Source organism: Psammomys obesus, unplaced genomic scaffold (assembly GCF_907164565.1).
Source record: "Psammomys obesus unplaced genomic scaffold, mPsaObe1.curated_primary_1811, whole genome shotgun sequence".
Taxonomy (NCBI): Eukaryota; Metazoa; Chordata; class Mammalia; order Rodentia; family Muridae; genus Psammomys; species Psammomys obesus.
The window spans coordinates 8,943,158-8,961,596 of record NW_026596120.1 but is presented as its reverse complement, the minus strand read 5'-3'; the positions used below and the strand labels follow the sequence as shown (position 1 = coordinate 8,961,596).

Genomic DNA, 18,439 nt, shown 5'->3' with positions numbered 1-18,439 from the left:
GTTTGTGGATTATTTTAGTGCTTAACATTATTTCCTGGAGCATGAATTCCTAGCAGTGTGCTTTGTATAGCTGCTCATTACTTTTTATACAAATGTGATTCAAGTGTTATATTCTGAAGAAGGTAAAAAAAAAAAAAAAAAAAACAAAAAACTTACTTGTTTAGATAGATACTTACAAGCACCTCATAGAAAAAGTAAAAATTTGAGGGCCAGCAAGATGGCTTAGCAGGTTAAGGTGGTTGCTGAGCTGTGCTGAGGAGCTGGATTTGGTTCCAGGAACTCAGGTGAAGGTGGAAGGACAGAACCGACTCCACAGAGCCATCCTATGGCCTTTGTACCCACTCCCCCATTGCACATGCACCCATAATAATGGCACTGAATCTGTTTCAAAAGAAAAAGATTCTTCTAGGGGTTTTTGGGGGGCAGGGGGGATTGAACGCAGGACCTTCTATATTTTGAGCATGTGCTTTACTATTGTCAATTTCCCATTCACTGCTTTGTCATATTTTTTATTTTTATTACTTCCACATATGGGAGAAGGATTACAAATGTTAGGTCCCAGTTGGTGTGTGTGTGTCTGTGTGTATATCGTTTGAATTCTTTGAGTATATTCTGTCTACAGTGGCCAGTAAGACGCTTCTGTGAGTACAGGGTATTTGCTTTTCTAAGCCTGATAACTTGAGTTTTGACCCCTGGGATCCATAAGGTGGAAGTGGAAATTGTCTTCTGACCTCTACACACGTGGTGTGTTGCATGCACTCTCCCCTCCGTCCATAAATAAATAAGCAAACAAACCAGTTAACTCATGGTCTCACTCTCTCATTGCAAGACATTAAGCTGCCTTAAGTTGTTTCTGGAGTGAAGTAGAGTTCACGGAGACGTACAGTGCAGACAGTACACTATCCTGTTCCCCTCAAGATTTGCGCTTTAAGTTGTGTTATTTTTTGTGTGTGCTGTGTCTCCTGGCTGCCCTGTACCTTACTATGTATGTAGATCATCCTGGTCTGGAACTCCCAGAGACCCCTCTGCCTCTACTTCCTGAGTGCTGGGCCTAAGCTGTGTGCCACCAGGCCTGGCTCAAGACTTTTTTGTGAATATATGCTTGGCTTCGTCATCGAGGAACATAAAGATAGGTGTATTGATTTGGGAACTAAGAAGTGGTTGCTAAAGGAGTAGCATTTGAGTAAGAGCCATGTGAGAGGTCAGTGTAACACTAGAAAGCCTGCTCATTTGTTTGTTTGGCTTTTGTTTTGTTTTATGGAAGTGTTGGTGTTTAGGAGACCAAGGCCCCACTCTATAGCCCTCAGGGAAGTAATCCTGTATCAGCCTCCCAGCTGCTGAGCTATATGAGTGAGCTAGCTAACACGCCTGCCTTCTTAGGCAGGTGCCAAATATTAAAGTGATACTTGTATGGAAGGAAAGATTTGAAGCCAGGTGTGGCAGCACACTCATGCTCTGTAGTCCAGCCAATCTAGGCTATGTGACACCTTGTTTCAAGTGTCCAAAAGGAAAGTGGGTTGAGATTAGTTTAACAGGTAACAGAATTTCATACCCTTTGTTAAGGTTCTGCTGTGGCCCCTGATTCAGGAGGGCCAAAGGACAGTTACAGTTTATCTGCACAGCTTTGGGGTAGTAAGCAGTTGAACTCTGGCTGATGAGGAGGAAGAAAGTAAAAGTGCTTGGTGAGCAACCTGGAATCACAAACTTCTTTTCCTCATGTTCTGTTATCTTGCAAGGCATCCTCCAGTTTTATGAAAATAAAATAGAGCCGTAGGCTGAAAGACCAGAAGGTCTTTCCTGGCTAAACTGCTGGAATGCTCACCTAGAGTCCTGTCTGAAAAAGGGCTACCTCAGAGGTCCTCTGGAATGAACCACATATACCATTCCTGGCAGATTAGCTAAAGTATGACTTGGGCATCAGACAAATCAATTTATGTTTGCGTCTTAGAGATAATGGGGTGTATAAGTTAACCCTTTGGATTTTCATGGCCATGAACTGTGAAATGGCGCTTGGTCTCTTGATGAAGAATAGCCATACTGTGTGTGTCCCTCTCACTCCATTCCTAGGTAATTAGGCACTCAATTAACAGTAGATGGGGCTTTGTTGATTGTTTGTTTGTTTGTGCTGGGGACTGGACTGGGTTCCTTGCACCTGCTGGGCAGAGGATTCATCTCTCCAGACTACATCCTCAGACCTTTGTTTTTTGAGGCTGTTTTCCCAGGCTGGCCTCAAACTTGTGGTCCCTAACTTTAGTTTCCCAGCAGTGCGCCACAAGGATGCACCACCACTGCCATTTGTTTTGTGTATATTTGTGTGCAGTGGGAATTGTTTCTCTGGAACCACGATGTAGGTCAAGGGTAAGCATGAGTCATCAGGCTTGGTGACGAGTGCCTTTACCCACTAAGCCATTTCACCACCTCCTGTATTGTAGTATTTTTAAAATTATCTTTATATTATGTGTATGGCTGTTTTAGCAGCATGTATGTCTATGCACCGTGATATGCAGTGCCCACAGAATCCAGAAGTGGGCCCTGGATTTCCTGCACCTGGAGTTAGCAGTTATGAACCACCTTGTGGATGCTGGGAATCCAGTCTAGGTCCTCTAGAAGAGTAGCCAGTGACTGGTGCACTGCCTCAAGCCTTCCTGTGTTGTGATTTAAATGATTACATTATTGATACTGAATTGAGTAGCATATACATGTACTGTACATTTAGTATAGTGTCATTCAGATTAATTTTCTTTGTTGATTTACGTGCTTGCCTAAAAATCTCTTCCTTTGTCTCTCTTGCTATTGCAGTATATCCGAAATTGTGTAATGAATAGGACCCTGCCCCATTTCATCCTTGTGGAATGTTGTAAGATCAAGAAAATGTATGAGCAAGAAATGATTGCTATAGAGGCTGCCATCAACCGAAACTCATCCAACCTTCCTCTCCCTTTACCACCAAAGAAAACACGAGTTATTTCCGTAAGTTTCCTGTGTCAGCCTTTGGTAACCCCAGAGCCATGTGATTTTCAGTTTGTGTGCTAAGTCTCAGACCTGTTTCCTTTGCTCACTTCTCCTTCTGTGAAAATCAACATCTTTGCTAAAAGCTCTTTGCCATTTACTTGAAAAATAGTTGTTTTTCTGCATGCTATTTTTAGTGTTCTCTCAGCAAATACTATCAGACTAGACATTATACTTTATCAGCTTGAGACAGGACACAGACCGTATATTTATGTTTTGTTTCTTTTTTTTTTTTTTTTTTTGAGTCTTTCTTGTAGCTTTGGTCTGTGACAAGCTTGCTTCAGCTTTCTAACTGCAGTTTATTTAATTTCTATCAGTTTAATCTGAATAGTTTTGAGATGAATGTGAGGGTTAAAACAATGATCCACTGTAGACTCAGGCTGACATAGAACTTCTTATTTAATTTAGACCCAAGGCAATTATCTTGCCCCACCTTCCTATGTGCTGGAATTACAGATATATTTGAGCACATCCCCTTTCTGCCCTCTGCCTCCCTTCATTTCTTAGCAAAATCAAGTGCTAGTAGTTATAATGCTTAATTTGATATTTATGATTTTTAGGGGGGAGAAATGGAGTTCAAGACAGGGTTTCTCTGTGCATAGCCCTGGCTATCTTGAAACTCGCTCCATAGGCCAGGCTTGCCTCAAACTTGAGATTTGCCTGTCTCTGCCTCTGGAGTTTTGGGATGAAAGGTATCCACCACCTTGTCTGGAAATATTTGTGATTTTTAATTGTTCGATCAGAGCTCTGTTTTCATAAATTTGCCCTATGTAAGAACTGGAAGACCTCCATGGCTAGCGTCTTAGTTAGGTTACCATTGTGATGAAACACCATAGCCAAAAGCAACTTGAGGAGCAAAGGGTTTATTTAGCTTACACATCCAGTGTCATGGTTCCTGAGGGAGGGAGAGGGGTGTCAAGGCAGGAACTCAAACCATGCAGGAACCTGATGGCAGGAGCTGATGGAGAGGTGCTGAAGGAGTGCTCACTCCTCATGGTTTGCCCAGCCTGCTTTCCTATGGAACCCAGGGGCGGCACCACCCACAGTGGACTGGCCCTTTCTACATCAATCTAGAAAAAGCACCACAGGCTTGCCTCCAGCCAGATTTTATAGAAGCACTTTCTCAACTAAGGTTTCGTCCTCCCAGATGACTATAGTTTGGGTCATCTGACTAGCCACCACAGCTATCATGTCGTATTCGTTTCTTTCACTTAAAAGCCTCTGTGTTTACTTCATTCTTTTACAGCATGTTTGGGACAACAACAACCCTTTCCAAATTGTCTTGGTGAAAGGAAATAAGCTTAACACAGAAGAATCCGTAAAAGTGAGTACTTGTGAAGAGTCGAATGATCTTGATAATTCATGAGCTCTGTGTGGTATCATTCCTATCCATCACGTACGAAAGATAAAGTGTGGCAGCTTGTTATAAAACTGTTGAACTATTGAGCATTCTTTCTCTCTTGTTTTTTTGAGACAGAGCTCATACAGTCTATCATCGCCTCAAGCTAGCTGTGTTGCTGAAGCTGATCTTGAACTCCTGATCCTCCTGCCTTCACCTACTAAGTGCTGGATCAGAGACATTAACTACTGTACCTGACAGCATTTTAAGTTTAAAGAACTATTTGAATAGTTAGAGATTTATTGGAAAACCTGACATTATTTTCTTAGTATATATCATAGAAGAAATTCTGGTTTTAGGTCAGGAACTTGGCATAAAGAAGTGTATGTGTGCTGATTAATGACCCTGCTATAATTTATTGGATGTAGTAAGCATTTGCTGTGTTATGTTAGAAGTAAAGTTTAAATGTGTACAGCTTAAAAATATTGTTTGAACGCTGGTATTACAATAAGGGCTTTTGTCTTGTTCTCATTCTCAGCTCAATCTTTCTTTTTAAACTGTGTATTTCTAGCGAGCTTGTAGTTTGCCTGTTTTCTGTTTTAATGGTATCTGTCTTCTAATTTAAAATATTTATTACTTTTTTCTTTCTCTCTTCTCTCTCTCTCTCTCTCTCATTTTTTAATTGAGACAGTTTATTTATGTAGTCCTGGCTACCTAGTTATCCTGCTAGAACTTGCTCCCTAGACCAGGCTGGTCTCCAACTCACAGAGGTCTCCTGCCTCTGCCTCCTGAGTGATTGAAGGCATGTACCACTATGTCTGGCCTCTTCTCTTTCTTTCTTTTTTTCTTCTTTTCCTTTTTGTTTTTAAAGACAGGCTGTCCTGTAGTTCAGACGGGCCTCACACTCCCTCCGTAGCAGAGATGACCTTGGGACTCCTGATCTGCCTCCTGCCTGCCAAGCCCTAGGATTACAGGCACATGCCACCACTTCCTGCCTGTATTGTTTCTCCAACTTAAAAAGTATATCACAGGATCGGAGAGATGACTCGATGTCAAAGAGCACCTTCTGTGCTTGCAGAGGACCCAGCTTCAGTACCCAGCACCCACATAGCAGCTTACAACCATCTGTAACTCCACCTCTAGATTATCCTATATATTCTCTGACCTCTGAGAAGTAAAACGTTTGTAAAAAGCATATCATGACTTTTCCAACAAAGGATGAAAAAACAAAGATGTTCATCTTTCCTTGTGCTCTATTTTTTTCCAAAAGAAAAAAAAATATTTATTTAATATATATGAGGGCTCTGTTGGCATGCCCTCTTCTGGCATGTACTACACCAGATCTTATTATAAATAGTGAGGTACCATGTGGCTTCTGGGAATTGAACTCAGGACCTCTGGAAGAGCAGACAGTGCTCTTAACCACTGAGCCATCTCTCCAGCCCCCCACCCCACCCTGTGGTCTTCTTGCCATCAGAAGATCTAATTCACAAGCCTCAAAATTATCCTTTGTGTTTAAACTGACACATAAAAACATAGAATGGGCAGCAAGAATGTTTGGGATGTATTTATTTCTTTTATCTGTTGAGTGTCACTAATGATCAAGCATTCAGTAGTTTGTTTTACTCTCTTTTGAATATATCTTAGACATTCCTGTGGAGTAGTAAGTGTTCAGTAGAGTTTGTTCTTAAAAGCAGAAATCAAGCATGGTGTTGTGAGTCTGTAACCCCAGTGCTTAGGAGGTGGAGGCAGGAGGATCACGAATTTAAACCAGGCAGGGTTATACTAGACCCTGGAAACGTAATGTGGGCAGAGTTTATATAGTCAAATCTGCCTCTGATCCTTTGGGGCATAATGTATATTTTATATTATGCATGTGTGGTACTTTCACCAGTAAAGCTGGGGCTGCATCCTCATCCCTCACTTTTGTAGGCTATCATGTGACTTCCAAAGATAATTTATCAGTTGTTTTGTCTTGGTATTGGTTGTTCTTTAACTCTGCTGGGCCTTGCACAGGTTAAGTATCCCCTCCTCACACACACTGATGAGTTGGTGGGCACAGGAAGCAGAGAAACAACCTTCTCTAGGGGCAGTTTCCAGTGAAACCGCTCTCTTCATTTGGGGTGCTGGGGTGGACAGGGCTAAGTAAACCTTGGGGAGTGGGTAGGGTGAGCATACATAATTGGCTGGGGCTGAGGTGCAGGGAATGTTTCATTTTCATGAGGAGGAATTCCAGATGCTTTCTGGACATGTCATGATAAAAAGAGAGGAAGTTTAACCTGTAACCTGGCCACCAGGGTACATCAAGGATGGCAGAGGTGGGGGTCACGAGGCAGCGTGCACTGGGACATGCAGAGCAGGGGGGAAGCATTCCTTACTCCTGCCAGTCTCATGAGAGTTCTGGGGTTTGGACATGTCTCAACCTCATTCTTGCTCTGGGCCAGCTCCCCTGGTCGCATGGCTCACTGGCCCCACATCTCCCCTTTTTTGTTTTATAAAGGGTAGGTATCATCACAGTCATCAGCCTCTATGTGGGGAATTGTTTGGCACTGAACCAGAACCTGGTTGGCGGTGATTTTTGTCATGCTACTTATCTGATGGTTTAGAAATTGGATGAGGCAGGGTGCTAGGAGAAGTAGGGCCCCAGTGGCCAGTACAGTGTCAAGGAGGGGAAGAAGCCAAGTTACCAGAGGGCTTTCGTATCATGGGGTAGGGGTTTGGGGTGCATAGCATGCCAGGAGAACGTGCCAGGGATCTTAGAGCATTTGCATGCTTTGTTCCACTAGCCCAGATTCATTGACATAGAAGCTGTATTCCTGCCCCAACACAAGGCAAGTCTCTTCCTGTTCAGCAGTTAGTAAGTCCAGAGCTCTCCAGTTTTGTAGAACAGCCCCCACTAGGGAGGTGAGCTGTTAGTGGAGCAACTCGAGACTGTGCTTGATAGAAGCCATGGTCTGGTCAAGCTTATCCTGGAAGCCGTCAGCCAGGTGTTGTGTCTGCTCTTTTTGCTCTGAAAACACACAAACTTTTAAAGCAAATATTGTAGATACATTTCTGCATTAACACATGTATGGATGAGCAGTGTGCACAAATCAGCTAATGATGATTCTGTGCTCTGTGTTTGAACAGATGAAAAGGCACGTGTACAAAATAAATGCAGAAATAAATGTAATATAAAGATTTTAACATTTAATTGCCTGTTCACAATGCAGAGTGCAAATATGAATTGTCACAAGTTAAAAAAATTAGTTTTCCCAGGGCTATGTAAGTGGTAAAGCTTTTTATTTCTTTTGTGCCCATTTTGGTAATTTTTGTCTTTCAGAAAAGTACCTACAGAGTGCTCCCTCACCCCAACCTTTCTTTCTTGTCTGTCTATCTGGTTTTTTGAGACAGGGTTTCTCTGTATAACTGCTCTGGCTTTCCTGGACTCCCTTTGTAGACCAGGCTGGCCTCAAACTCACAGAGATCTGCCTGCCTCTGCCTCCTGAGTGCTGGGATTATAGGCATGTGCAGCTATACCCAGCTGCCCCAACCTTTCTTACTTTTGTTTGTTTGGTTTTGAGACAGGGTTTCACTGTGTAGCTTTGGCTGGTCCCTGTGTAGACCAGGGTAGTCTTAGCTTACAGAGATCTACCTCCCCAGTTCTGGTGGCATGTGCCACCGTAGCCAGCACTTATTGTGTGTGTGTGTTTGCAGGTACATGCTTGAATGTGTATATGCCATGTTAATGTAGTTGTCCAAGGAAGAGATGGTTATGAGTTGCCCCCTTTTAGGTCTTAGGAACTGAGCTTGGGCCGCTGAATCATTCCAGCCATAGAATCCCTTTAAAGAACTACCAAATAGGCCATGCTCTAGGAAGATAATCTCCCTGTGTGAAGTTGGTTCTTTCATGTAGCATATCTAATCACCAGAGCTCAGTCCATCATAAATAGCTGCAAGACCAGATGACGTCCTACAGGACTCTGTGGGATCTGAGGAGAAACCTTGAGCAGCTCAGGGATGATTCAGTGCTCTCTAATGTCTGGCTTCCTGGTCAGTGTTTGCCCTGTTTTGTGTTTTTCCATCTTTTGTGTGTACATAGCTTTTCTCCCCTTTGGTGATAGTGTCTCGTGTGGTCCAGGCTGGTCTCAGACTCACAGCTTAGGCTGGGCATAGATTCTTGTTCCTCCTGTCTTCATCTCCCAAGTGCTGAGGCTAAAGACATGTGCTGTCACACATACGCATATCTTAAGTTAGCTTGTGCTGCCACACACGTGCACATCTTACTGTTCAGCAGATGCCTCAGCTCCCTGTTGCTTAGAGCACAGAAGATCGCAGTAGGCACTCGAGCAAGGAGAGAAGCTGAGGGCCGTCCTAGTTGGACAGAATCTTCTGAGTATCAGAGGCAGCAGAAGTGTCAGCCTTGCTTCAGTCTTTTCTTTCTTTTTTTAAAAAAAGATTTATGTCAGCATTATTATGTGTACAATATTCTGTCTGCATGCACACCTGCATGCCAGAAGATCTCATTAGTTGTGAGCCACCGTATGTATGGTTGCTGGGAATTGGACTCAGGACCTCTGGAAGAGCAGAAGAACAGCCAGTGCTCTTAATCTCTGAGTCATCATCTCTCCAGCCCTTATTGTTCCTTTTTATTGAATTAAATATTTTTTTTTTTTTATCAAATGTGTGCACATGAGTATAGGGACATGATCTTTGTGTGGAAGTCACGACAACTTTGGGGAGTGGATAGGTTCTTTCCTTTCTGTGAGTTCTGAGGATTGACCTCAGGTCGCAGGTTTGTGTGGGAAGCACTTTTACCCGCTGAGCCATCTGGCTGGCTCGGTTTTTTGTTTTTTTTTTTTTCTTCTCATTTACTCCAGTGTCTAAATAATACTTTGGCAACAACAGCAGCAGTCCCAGGGACAGCTTCAGGGATGGGCAGAATCCTAAATATCAAGAGTTGGAGTTTTCTTTCCACTAGAAGTGTTGTAATCCCAAGAGTATGGTACATTGTTGTGGGCTTTTCTCCCTGCTTTTTTTGAACAGACAATGCTTAGCATAGCTTGTAAGAAATACACACAAATAAACCCTAACATTCTGGTTGGATGAAGGGATACCTGGGTTACAATATATATATATATATATATATATATATATATATATATTTGGAAGATTGCAGAGTAAGGGGAGTTTGGAAAGTATGGTTAAGTTTTATATGCTGTTCAGCTTCTTCCTTGGCTGTGCATACGAGGACCTGAGTCTTCAGTGTCAGACTGGCTGCTCTGGGCACATGTGGAAGTAACCCTGTACAAGCACTGAGGTGCTGGAACTGTGACTGACATAGAAGGCTCTTTGGAATGCCTCAGATAAAAGGGCAATGCTCTGCATTGAATGTGCATACACCCAGCATTCCATCCCTAATCGAATGTCTGAGATACACTTCAGAATCACTTGGCGTGGAAAGAATCAAGAAAATTCAGTCCTATGGACAGTGACAATCAGATGCAAGGCTGAGGTGATTCAGGTGTCATGGGAACATTAAACAGTTATTAGAAATAAGTTTTAACAACTAATGGCAAGCACAAATTCCAAACAGAGCATGTAAAAGAAGTCTCAGCCAAGCAATAGAAGCTAAAACTGTTAATGACACACTCTATGATCCCATTACTTGGGAGGCTAAAGGAAGGGAATATCCAGGCCAGCTAGGCTATAGTCTAACATGCATCCAAAACAAATATATAAAGAAATAGAAGCTAAAAGAGGCATGGTGGCTCTTGTCTCTAATCCTGGCTGTTGGGAGGTCACCTTCTAATACACAGTAAGTTAAATTCTAGACCACCGCAGGGTATAGGAAACTGTCTCAACACCAAGACTAGCTAAAGACCCCAACTAAGCCTAAAGAGTGCAGTATATTACATTTTATAAATTAAACTCGGTTGTAGAATGGTATCAAGAAGGACAATGTTAGTGAACTTAAAGATTACTCAGTACATTTTGCTGATCTTTGAAGAGCAGAGGAAAACAAAGAGTGGTGGGCAGAATGGTATGTGTTTCAAGGATTGTGAGGCAATCCCAGAAGGTCCAATAGACTTGGACCCTGGGTTTCATAAAGAGAAGAAAAAGAGTACAGTTCAAGAAAGAAAGAAAAAATATTTAAAGAAGTAATCACAGGAAACCTTTTCATGTAAGCATACAGATTAAAAAAGCTGGCTGAACCCAAACATGGTACAGGCATATTTTTTATTACATGTAGCAGTCATTCATCATAATACCTCCTAGCTTTGTGGTGTGGTTTTTATGTGGGTTTCAGTACTCCTAATCAATCAAATATATGTAAGTAGAAAAAAAATTTCTGTCTATCGTCTGGGACACTAAATACAGTGTGTGGTGAGTCTGTACATTTGGTATAGTAGTCACCAACATCACCACACGCCCATAGTTCTCCTCTCTAAGTCATAACAAAGCTTCTAAAGCCCATGCCTTTTCCTGAATGATGGGAGAATCCTAATTATGAGGGGCAAACTGGGAAGTGTGAGGATAGGATCTCGTTTTGCACAGGCTGACCTTGAACTCTCTCTCATCCTGCCTCCACATTTCAAGCGTTGGGATCATAGGTGCATCGCTATGTCTGGCTGAAGCATCTTTTATAAGAATATTGGATTCAGTCCTGAGTTCTGAGAGCTTCAGAAACCCTTGACGTCTGTATAGTAGTTGAAGGGTTTCATCTTGTCTTGTTGATTTTGTTTTTAATGTATTTATTGGTAGCTACTGGACTTTGGGAGCAGGACTGTGGGATTCCTCAGTTAATTACCAATTGATCAGAAGTATTGATGAATCCTGGAACTTGAAACTGGCACGGAAGTGGAGAGGTCTTATGGAACTAAGCCTATGAATAGTGTCAAAACTGAATTGTAGGCTATTCATATAGGAAAAATAACTACACATGTTTGGTGCCTGAAGTCTATGAGTATAGGGGAGATAGAGGTACCTTTCCTTTAGAGAAGTGATTAGGAGTGCAAAGTTGACATACTTTATGAAAGATGGGAATTCACCCTTTTCTTTGTGCTGACCTCTTTTTGTGTCTAATACCTAAAGGCAAAAAGTGGTGGATTTTGGCCACAATGTGGAACAAGAAGGAAATTAAGGTGTTGATGTTGTGAAAAAGGTTCAAATCTTGCCCAACACAACATTTTTAATTGGTGAGTATAGGAATGCAGTTTGTGTGTTGGCTTGACACCTCCCTGCTGCAGCACAGGGACCAGCCCTTTGCATGACAAAGCCTGTTTCTCCTGCTTTTCTAATGTGTTATTCTACTCAGATAATGAAATGTGACTAGATGAAGCATGGTGACACCTTAATTTTTTCCCAAATGCATATGGACTTTATGTATTTATAATAAACTATAGTAAGAACAGTTATGAAATAATCAGGAAAGCCATATGTAAAAGTTACATTCAGCTTTTCTCTCTTGGTCCCTCTTGTTCCTGGCCTCTTGTCCTTTTCCCCTTTCTCTATTGGGATGCCCCCTCTTTCCCCTTTCTCTCTTTCCCTCTCTTTTTCCCTCTGTCTCCTCTTTCCTCCCATCATGTCCTGTTCTTCCTGCTCTCTCTTCTCTCTCTCTCTCCATGTCTACCTAATAAACCTCTTTTGTATATATATAAAAAAGTTACATTCAAGATGTTTAGCCCATTTGTATTTGGCATAAAATTATTAATTTTTGAAAATACTAGATTCAGATATTTGGAACAGGGATAGTGTTTTTGTTTTCAAAGTTTCATGTGTTATATTTTGAAAAAAAATTAAAGCCATTTTCTCAAAATGAAACCTTTGTTATAGTTACAGGATTCTAAATTCAGAAAGTTTTCATTATTTCATTATATAGATCATTTAAAATACCTACTTTAACATTTTTTTCAGCCTTAATTATTTTAGTGAATTATCAGATTTCTCAAGCAGAAATCATCTTAATGACTTCCTCTTAAATGATTCACAGTGATGCTATTAAATAATGGTTTTTATTCTACCCAGCAAATTTCTTTAGGACGTGTAGGTCTTTATAGTTACCAAGTCGAAGTTAGACTAGTTCCTTGTTATTTTTTCTCAGATCACACCTGTCTCTGTGGCTGTTCACAGCTGGCATAGAACTTTTCTAGCCAATTGAACTTGAGTATTTTGAGCTTTTTAAAAGTTGTCATCCATAATACCCACAGTGCTGCTCCACTCCCAGTATCTAAGGCTCAGAAGATGTTTGTTGGTGCAGATAAAGCTATACTTCTTTTCCTTTTTTGGAGATTGACTCACTATGGCTGTCCCATGTCTAGAATTTGCTCTGTAGCTGAGGCTGGCTTTGAATTCACAGACATCCTCCTGTATCTGCCTCCTGAGTGTTGGGATTACAAGCGTTCTGTCTTGTTTTGGTTTTAAGCTATTATTAAGTAATATTTAGGGCTGGAGAGGTTAAGAGCACTTTCCAGCAACCACAGGGTGGCTCCCACCCGTCTATAATGAGATCTGGCGCCCTCTTCTGGTGTGCAGGCACACATGCAGGCAGAATGCTATATAAATAATTAATAAATCTTTTTTTAAAATAATATTTATTCAGCACTTATATGGTGGGTGCTTGTCGTAACTTCTCAGTGATTGTCCAAACAACAGAGGATGGCTGGATTTTAAAGCTCAGGTTCTCTTTTATCAACAAAACCTTGGAAAGTGTTCATTTTTAAAGTCATAATTCACTGAATATATTATATTTAACACCTGTATATGAGAGGTAACAAGAACACATAATCATAAGGTTGCTGGGAATAAATCTAGGATGTATATACTAAATCCCCACTTCTAGCCTCCCACATGACAGATACAAATGTGTTCTGAATGCTCTATTCAAGATTTATGTAGTCCCATTTCATGATTTGTAAGAATCACATGTTCTTTTCCATAATGCACGTAGTGAGTTTTTACTTTTTAGAACATAATGAGGATATTTAATTGACAAACAACAAAAGTCTTGGTAGTGGTGGAGATATAGCTCAGTTGGTAGAGAGCTTTCCTTCCATGCACAAAACTAGGTTCAATCCCGAGCACTGCATAACTAGGCGTAGTGGAGCACACTTGTAATCACCTGGGACACAGGGACAAGAAGATCATGAGGTCATGTTTATGTGTATAACAAGATTAAGGCCAATCTGAGCTACATAAGCACTGTTTCTTTAAAAAACTGTGTTTACATACGTGTGTGTGCACGCAATTACTTGGTTGGTGAGCTACATATTTATTTAGTTGTCTATACAGCCATTGGACAAAGCAAAGGGAAAACTTAGCTTTGATATTCGCTAGCTGTCAGTTAATGATATTATCAATGAAAAAAAGGTATATTTAGTGAACCATTGTGAAGCAGATACAGTGGGTGGTACTGTAAGTGAATCAGTATAGTGTGTAAAACCGTGTCTTTCACAGCGTGGATTTAAAGTGCAGTTGACAGTACAGTCGAACAGAATCATTCTTGGAGATCCCAGCCTGATCAGGGGACTGCACTTGGCCATGTGGTGGTTTATTTTTATTTGAATTTTCTAAAGTCCTTTGAAAATTTCTGTGTGCATGTGCATAGGTCTAAAGCTGGGCTTAGGGAAGGGTTAGGGGACACCCGGCTCTGCTGGGTGTGGTAGAGCATACCTGTGGTCCCAGCACTTGGGAGGAGGCAGGAGGTAAAGAGCACATAAACAGGTCTAGGGTGATAGCTCAGTGGTTAAGGGCACTGGCTGCTCTTTCAGAGGACCTGAGTTTAGTTTCCAGCACCCACATGGTGATTCACAACCATATCTAACTCAGCTCCAGGATCTGACACCTTCTGACTTCCACAGGCACCAGGCATGCACATGGGGATCTACGCAGGCAAAACACTCCTATAAATAAAGTCAAATGAATAAATATAAATACAAAAATTATTTTTAAAAATGAGTAATTAAGGAAATACCGTGTATTAATTACTCACGGTAGAGTTAAAGTCTTCCTTGGAAGTTCCTAAATGGAGATTAGCTCAAACAAATGAGCCACCCTTTGTGCCATTCATGGAGACGTGTGGTGTCTTCCATAGCTATTTTCAGATAGAAAAGCTTGTATTCTTCAGGCTCTGCTAGCCCATTCTACCCCTACATGACCTTACTCTTTAAAAGTGATGTGTTCCCGCTTGTTAAGGATCATAACCTGATTTTTATATTCGGCACATAATTTGATCTTAATACTTTTAAAGTAACATAACTAAGAATGAGATGCTATTTCAGTGTTCTAATATGCTGTAACTTCTAAATTGAGTAGATTACAGGAGGTACCCTGTCATGTCAAGATACCATCTTAATAACAGAAAACCTCCCTGAAAGGTAGCTTAATAGGCTTTGGAAACAGTTGCAGTTTATTGAATGTGAATCTGGTTCATCTCTGGAGAGTAAAAGGCAGTGTGGTATTGAGGAGTGAAGGGAGGATAAGGAATGATTCTCTCACTGGTTAATTAATAACATTGCACTTGAAACTGGTTAGTCTAAGTGCTACAGACATCTGTCCAGGGACTTGTGGCACAGAAGAAATGGTAATTGTATTTATCTCAGATGAGGACTTCCAGAGAGAGAGTAACAGAGGAGGACAGGTGGGCACTTGGGGATTTTTGTTGAAGTGGAGGCAGAATGACTGATGGAGAATGGAGGATAGGTGTCAGTTGTGAAACAGGGGTCATAAAGTTGCGTTCTCTCATGGGAAGTTGTGGAGTAAGTTGGAACAGCACGTGTCCAAAGAAAGAAATCTATAGCCAGCTCAGTGCCTCACAGGGCCAAGGCACTTTCTGCCAAGCCGGACTACCTGAGTTCCGTCTTTGTGGCACACATGGTAGAAAGAGAGTCACCGACCTCCACATGCATGCCCACACACATATACACACGTGAACTCACAAAATAAAATGTGAAAACATGAAATGGAAGGATTAGTGACTTGAGGGTAATGGAATGTGGGAGAAGAATGTGACTAGCATTGAGGGACAGGAGAAAGGAGGTTTTGATGTTCTCCCCCACCCACATCCCCAATCCAAAAGAAGGACCAGTCTTTTTTAAAGATTGATTCATTTATTGAGACAGGGTTTCACTGTGTAGCTGTGGCTGGCCTGGAACTTGCTATGTACACTAGGCTAGCCTTGGACTCACAGAGATTCACCTGCCTCCACCCAGCAACTTCTGAGATTAAAGACATATGCCACCACGCCTGGCAGATTTATTTTATTTTAAATTTAGGTATGTGTGCCTGTGGGTGGTGTATGCACATGAGTACAGCTGCCCGAGGAAGCCGGACGAAGGTGTCAGCTCATTGTAGCCGGAGTTACAGGCAGTTGCACATGGCCCACCGCGGGTGCCAGGAACTGAACCTGACGCTCCATCTTCTGTAAGAGCAGCTGTGCTCTTAACTGTCTTCTCTCTAGCTCCAGATTGTTTTCCCGAGACTAGGTCTCAGTAGTCCATCTCCTGATTCTGCAGTATGCATCAAATACTGAGACTGCACACCCAGCTTCATTTACTATACCTGTCTATACGTCTGTCTATCTGCTTGTCTGCCTGTCTCTGTGTGTGTGTGTATGTCTGTACCTGTGTGCACAGGCAGGTGTGTGGAGAGGCCAGAGGCCAGTCTTGGGCATGTTCCTCAGGAGCTGTTTACCTTAGTTTTTTTTTTTCTTAACTGCATTTAAACATATTTGCTTATTTATTTATGTTTATTTATTTATTATATATTCGCACATGCACATCTATCAAAGATAACTTGTGGGAATTGGTTCTCTTTCCACTCTGTGGGTCTTGGGGATATCAGGCATGATGCAGTCAGTAATATTCTTAGCATCCAACTATAAATTACTTTTATTCCTGCTCTCTTTATAATGTGATCACAATGCAAATATGCTTTTAATAGTAACACACACACATACATACATACATATATGTGGATCTATATGTGTGTGAAAGTGAAGACAAAGTTGTGTAAGAGGGTGCTGATGCCATTCTTGGCATGGTAGAAAATATCAGTGGTTGTAGGAGGAAGGTTCTTGAGTTTGGTATGGGATAGAGCTGGCTGACTCTATAAACTTGTGATGGTGGGAGAGTTTCTCATGGTGAGGAATGGAGCCACGGCAGAGTACCTGGGGAGTTAGGGGAAAGGTGGACCAGCATTTGAATGACCAGCCTGGGCTATGTGACAACCTGTGTCAAAAATAATTAAATTTCATATATGCTTATTTACTGATTAAATACATATTAATGCTACATGCTGATGTCATATAGACAGGGCTGTGAATACGTTGATACAAAGACACTTCTCTTCAGAAGTGCTGCCCTGCAGATTTCTTGTTTGCGGGGTGTTGTGTTGCCGTGCTGGGATTCACACTGGGAGGCCTTGCTGCATTAAGCAAGTGTGCTGGCGGCCACTGCCCCTCCAGCATGTGTTGCTGTCTCAATTTCTACTTTTACTCCTTATCTTTTTTAAGTTGAAGATTTTTGTTGTTTTCTTTTGTATTTTTGAGACAGGGTTTCTCTGTATAGTCCTGGCTGTCTTAGAACTCACTTTGAACATCAAGCTGTCCTCGAACTCAGAGACCCACCTGCCTCCTCCTCCTGAGTGCTGGGAGATCTTATTAAAGATACAGGCTTTGGTGTGAGGGTTGGGAGAAAAGAGATGCTGAGGAGAAAGTTAGACATGCTCAGAAACTGAGTATAAGCTCCTCAGAGCTGAGTCCAGTCACTCCTCTGAGGTGGATCCCTAAAGCTCACTGGCTAGCCAGCCAAGTTGAGTTAGTAAGGTCCAGCTTCACTGAGAGAACCTGTCTTTAAAGTACAGTTGGGAGTGTAAGAGGAACATAGCCAATGTAGACCTCTTCTGTCTGTACACGTGTGAGCACGTGCGCACGTGTGTGCGCGTACACACATACAAGCACACACATTTTCAAGTGACTGAATGAAGTTAATTTATTTTCATTTTCATTTTCTATGGCATTTCTTGTTGGGTTGGCAAGCAGGTCCTGTATGCCATGTCAAGGTAGAGAAATGAAGGATAACTAGAGAAGATGTTCTTTCTAATTTATGTGCAGTGCTGGGAATCAACCCGGGGGCTTTGTACATGCTAGGCAGGTACTCTGTCACCTACGCTACATTCTGACAGTGGAGGAAATCCTGTTAGACATTTTCCATGTGCTCTGTGTTTTCCTGTATGTGGACCTTTACAAAAAGCCAGCCATGTGAGGTGTGATTATATATTTAGTTAGAATATCTTCAGCTGTCTCCAACTGCCTGTTGACAGATAATGACACACTGATAAGTTATTTTTCCTTTTGTATGTTTTGTTTTTTCTGAGACAGGGTCTAGCACAGCCCAAGCTGGTCTCAAACTTGCTATATAGCCGAAGCTGCCCTTGAAACCCTGTTCTTCCTGCTTCTGCTGTCTGTATATGTAAAATGTCTTCCTTACTGCCTTGATTTCTTTAGTCCCATTCCTCCATGGAAACAGAGCACTGGCGTTTTGACCACCATTTGATGTTGTAGGCACTCCATGGACTAAGGGAAAACCAGATGCATCCACCGCGGTGTAGTGAGCGCTCGCCAGTATCTGTACGCAAGTGTTGACCGTGGCTCTTCAGTGTGTAGTTGCCTGACTGTTTTCTTCTCCTGTCACAGGTCCATGTCAGAGCAGGTCTTTTCCACGGAACTGAGCTCCTGTGCAAAACCGTCGTAAGCTCAGAGATATCAGGAAAAAATGACCATGTTTGGAATGAACAGCTGGAATTTGATATTAATATTTGTGACTTACCGAGAATGGCTCGATTATGTTTTGCTGTTTATGCAGTTTTGGATAAAGTAAAAACGAAGAAATCAACAAAAACCATTAATCCCTCTAAATATCAGACCATCAGGAAAGCTGGGAAAGTGGTAATGATAACTTCAGAAAACTGTTTGTATGGTGGGACATTTTAAGGCTCTGAAAAAAAATTGAGTAACAGACATTAAATTATTTTGTGTGACTAAAAACTAGTTTCAAGACGCTGATAAATTTCTATGTCCAAGTCATTTTTATGTTTTTTTTTCTCAAATTTATT

At 41.7% G+C, this 18,439-nt stretch overlaps 1 protein-coding gene across 5 annotated transcripts in view; it reads left to right on the top strand.

Annotated features, from left to right (window-relative positions):
- Pik3cb (phosphatidylinositol-4,5-bisphosphate 3-kinase catalytic subunit beta) overlaps positions 1 to 18,439 on the top strand; it is a 106,036-nt gene that overhangs the window by 50,797 nt on the left and 36,800 nt on the right. For all 5 annotated transcript variants that reach the window (XM_055629789.1, XM_055629786.1, XM_055629787.1 and 2 more), the window contains 3 exons: positions 2,800 to 2,970; positions 4,256 to 4,333; positions 18,021 to 18,272. In XM_055629789.1, coding sequence (XP_055485764.1) covers positions 2,800 to 2,970; positions 4,256 to 4,333; positions 18,021 to 18,272 — 501 coding nt within the window. The remainder of the gene's footprint in view (positions 1 to 2,799; positions 2,971 to 4,255; positions 4,334 to 18,020; positions 18,273 to 18,439) is intronic.